Genomic DNA, 4,514 nt, shown 5'->3' with positions numbered 1-4,514 from the left:
TATATATATATATATATATATACTTTATACATATATATTTACTTTTTATAATTTCTTTTACTTTTCTTTATTTGAATGGAGTGTCCATATCCATGATATTTTAAAGAAGCATGCTCGAGGACTGGGACGCTTATTTTATTTGAGTAAGAGGTGAATATTTATGCATTTAGGCCTGTCCATGCTGCTGTGTCCCCTGCCGAGCCAGGTCTATTTTCCGAGAGCCTCTACCTGTGTTCTCTTATCTTCCCTGAAGTGGGTCGGTTGTGCTTTGTATCAGTCCGTCTGTGCAACCTGGCTGAGGTCGTCTGCATGCACTTTGTGATTCTTCCTTCCCACACCTGTGTCCTCTGTTTATACCCACTTGGAGACGCTGTGCATCATTGATTCTTTCTGGCAGTGTTTCCATCACCTCTTTGCGTTCTGACTCTAAAAGGGACTTGCTCAAATCATGTCTCTGGGATAAATGGCATGAAGGCATTAGTCACTTGAACATTTCCTACCTGTGTGCATTTTCAAGCATTGACAATGGCCGCCCCATGGAGATACTGCTCTCACTGGGTTAGTGGTTTAGCCATCTTCAGGGGTCATCTGGTCTACCAAGTAAGGCATGGAGATTTTTAAAAAAACATGTATTTGCTTTGATATTTCATTACATGAGAGCATAGGTTGAGCAACTTGAGTGCATTGATGTTAGAGTTGCAGTGGCTTCTTTTCAGAAGGATAGAAAAAATTTACATTTTCTTCTTGTTTAATCCCAGTAAGATTAAAAAAAAAAAAAAAAGGCCAGTCTATAATCTGTGAGAACACGGGGTCCTTAGGAATTGGGTCCCTCGGCTGCGCTGCAGGCCTGGATGTGTTCCTTCACCCCCGAAGAACCTGCAAGCACGTACTTCATTTGAAACTATTTGCAATTTTTACCCCCAAATATTGTACATTGTATAAATGCTCCCTTCCTCAAGAATTTGTTTACTCAACAAATATTTATTGCTGGTCCACTCTGTTGCAAGTACTGTGCTTGCCTTGGATGCGTAGACATCTACACCCAAGGCCTGTGTCCTTTAAAGAGCTTGCAAAGTTACCAAAGGGGAAAAAGAAAAGAAAAAAGTATTGAGGGGCTATTTGCATACAAACACTAAGAAGCGCCAACTCGGGCAAATTTAATAATGGTGCCCCCAAGTTAATAGTAAACAACTTTCCAGCCCCGAAGACTTTGTGCCCCTGCTGAGCCTGGATAAATGATTTTAGCACAAAATATTGGATTAGAAGAAATTCATTTATGGTTCACATGGGTTATAAGAAAAATGGGAGTGCCATTAGAATGTCTGGTCCAAACTCAGAAAAACTCTGAGCCTTTTCCCTTCAGTAAAGAAGTGAATTTTCTTTTAGCTGATTTTTGGACCTTGAAGACATGGACTAAGAGAAGCCAGGGTCTGCCTTGTTTGCCTCTGTGTCTGTCTTGAATCTTTTCAAGAAGCTGAGTAATAAGCCCTAGAAATAGAGATACAGTTCACAGTGAGAGGTTACTTGGCTCTTACATGGTTTTGTTTTGAAGACTACTGGGAAATACGGAGGTAATCTCATTGACCTTTAGATCAAAAATCACTAAAAGGAAGCTCACAGAAAAAAGAAGGAACCCCCACCTGCTGATCTCAGTTGATGGCTAGATCTTCTCCGGGCAGAAATGCAGCTTCCTCTAGCGTTTGTGGGTTTTTCCTCTATTGTTTCCCCCCCACACCCCGTGCTTCTAAGAAGTGCAATGTGGATAGAAGTAAATGTGAGGCTGTAAATGGGAAGCAGTGACATGTATACCTCTTTTTAATAGTTCATTAATCATGTTAACATTTATAAGCCATAATGTTTGTACTCTTTAAGAGGAAAAATCGGAAAACAGTATTTATACAAATTAACTTTTTATGGGCCTTCACGTCTTGAGGAATGATGCTAAGAAAAGCAATGCTACGGTCTCACGACATTAAATCTTACAGTCAATGCCTAGTTCGCGTGGCCTCAGGGGTGTTTTTCTAATTCTTTGAGCATTTGTTACAAAACAGTAAATGGAATTGGTGAGGGTTTGTAGGGGATCATCCTAAAATTGCCTGATCACTTCTACAAGGGTTTCCTTACTTCTTCTAACCCTACACGTGCCCAACATTACAATTAAAGGCATAAACGGAAATGCGATTTTCTACCCTTTTGCCTTCCATGAAAGCAGAGCAGGTAAGATTTGGAAAGGTAGGCGTAATTCCACAGAGGGATGCCCTTTCTAACCAACAGCACTGCCCCACTGACTAGGCCACTTTGAAAGGCAGTGAGCTTGATGGTGATGGGGCTGTGTGATGGGAGGTCAGAAAGAGGTGCTGATGGCCGGAGAAGGCTGGAAAAATCATCTCTCGTGTCCCTTCACACCCTGAGCCTTTTACATTCTTATGCACCTCAGTGGCACCAAAGAAGGTATTTCTGGGTTTTTTTTGCTGCAAATTTCTGGCCACTTCCTTCACCAGGAGAAGCACATGAAGCAAGAAGATGAAGCTATTGTCTATGTTTGGCTTTTCCTCCAGTGACTTTTAAGCTTAGTTTCAGGTTGTGGGCTGTGTGCGGACAGCACCTGCTATGGTCTGAATGTCTGTGCCCCCTCAGAATTCATCGAGAAATCCTAACTCCCTCTGTGATGGTATTAGAAGGTGGGGCCTTTGGGAGTGATGAGGTCATGAGGGTGGAGCCCTCATGAATGGCCCTGATGAAAGAGGTCCCAGAGAGCTCCCTGGCCCTTTTCACCATGTGAGGACACAGCTAGAAAGTGCAGGCTGTGAACCAGAAAGGGGGCCTTCAGCAGACACCACATCAGCTGGGGCCTCGATCCTGGACTTGAAGCCTACGGGTCTTTGAGAAAAGAGCATCTATGTTTTACAAGCCTCCCAGCGTGTGGTGTTCTGTTAGAGCAGCCCAGACAGACCAAGACACCACCTAGCTGGCCTTTGAGAGCTGCTGTGTCCATGTCCGCTTTCCAATTTAGCCATTTGGATTAACTGAGCCACGAGTCAGGCTAAGTAGGGGCTAAATGTTTGAGCATGTTCTCATGTGGAGAGACACCATAAGTGTTAGAATCCAGACTGAATTTATGGTTTGGTGGGGAAAGGGGTATTGGTTGGGGAGAAAAACAGGAGAGCTCTCATATTAGGAGGGGATGGAAAAATTGTCAGTGTTTTTAGAAATGCAGTTACACTCATACTTCCAGGCTCTGGGCAAGTAAAAATCTAAAGTAATTTGGAGAGAACTCTCTCAGCTCTTTGAAATTCTGGGCCAGGACGGAGTGGACGTGACACAGTCTGGATTCTGCTGCGGAAACACTAATGCTGTCTGAGCTCTTGATTTGGTAACACAGAAATGCATCTCATGAGTTTTAGCCTGGCTGCCTGAGGACACATCTTTCTAATGAGGCTTGTGCAGAACAAGGAAAAGAATCTGCTAGAAGGCTGCTCCAGGGCCAGAGGTCACTGGTCTGCTCCAGGTTTTCTACACTTGTTCTTTTCTTGTAGAGGAGTCGAGAGAAGGTCAGCTCTGAGCTATCTCCACCCTCCCCTCCCCGTACCCTGCTGTGTACATTTTTCCTTCCCTGTCCCAGGACCTCTCACTTAACACCCTGTATGATGCTCCTATAACTAAATCAAGCCTAAAACATTTAGGGCCAGTCTGTAAAGGGGCACTTTTTATTACTGCCACACAGCAATGACTGAGAGCCTGGTTCCCGTGTTTTGATCTTCCAGGACGTGACACTTTTATCTGCTTATTGACACAAATTGCTGAAAAAAATCTTTGCTTATCGTATGAAGAGTTACTCCTAATTAAATACAAGAAAGCTGAAATAGTGTGCTCCATCATTTCCTGTTTCCAAAAAAAAGGCTTCCCTGAAGATTCACAGATGTAATAAACTGTTTCCATTTTAAACGTCAAAACCTTAAACATTTGCCTTCGTTTCTTATCAACAAACAATATATGTTTATGATATTTCTGTACATTTCTATATTTTTCTACAATTACACAATTTATTAGCATATTTCATGAACATTTTCTGTGTCATTAAATATTTTGCTATGATATTTTTAATGGCTTTATTGTATTCCATTTTTAATTTCTTATTGTCACACAATCATGCTGTTTCCAATTTCTCTTTTTTTAGCGATATCACAATGATGTACACCTCTCCCCAAAATGTAGAACAGCACCCATTTCCTACAAAATCATCTACAGAGGGTATAATCAGGTAAGCAATTTTAAAATCAATTTAATAGGTAAAGAAACATCTTACTGTTGCTTAAATTTGCATCTTTTTGATCACCTGTGGGGCTCCCCATATTTTCAAATGTTTATGTGCATTTTTGTGAATTTCCCCTTTAAAATTTTTGCCTGTCTGGGGAAGGTGAATGAATTTTTTCCCCAATTAATTATAAGCGGTTTTAAAATTTGACTACAGATGTTACATGTTGCAAATATATTTAGTTAGGATTAGGTTTTTG

The 4,514-nt window shown here is 41.4% G+C and overlaps 1 protein-coding gene across 7 annotated transcripts in view; it reads left to right on the top strand.

Moving 5' to 3' along the window:
* LOC309626301 (uncharacterized protein) overlaps nucleotides 1–4,514 on the top strand; it is a 194,308-nt gene that overhangs the window by 165,393 nt on the left and 24,401 nt on the right. For all 7 annotated transcript variants that reach the window (XR_014243085.1, XR_014243086.1, XR_014243087.1 and 4 more), the window contains one exon: nucleotides 4,178–4,261. Coding sequence is in view for 1 of the 7 variants with exons in the window: in XM_082386886.1 (XP_082243012.1) it covers nucleotides 4,178–4,261 (84 nt within the window). In the remaining 6 variants the exon portion in view is untranslated. The remainder of the gene's footprint in view (nucleotides 1–4,177; nucleotides 4,262–4,514) is intronic.

The sequence above is a fragment of the Balaenoptera borealis genome, assembly GCF_965194805.1.
Source record: "Balaenoptera borealis genome assembly, chromosome: 3".
NCBI classification, from domain to species: domain Eukaryota; kingdom Metazoa; phylum Chordata; class Mammalia; order Artiodactyla; family Balaenopteridae; genus Balaenoptera; species Balaenoptera borealis.
This window is presented reverse-complemented; position numbering and strand designations above follow the sequence as displayed.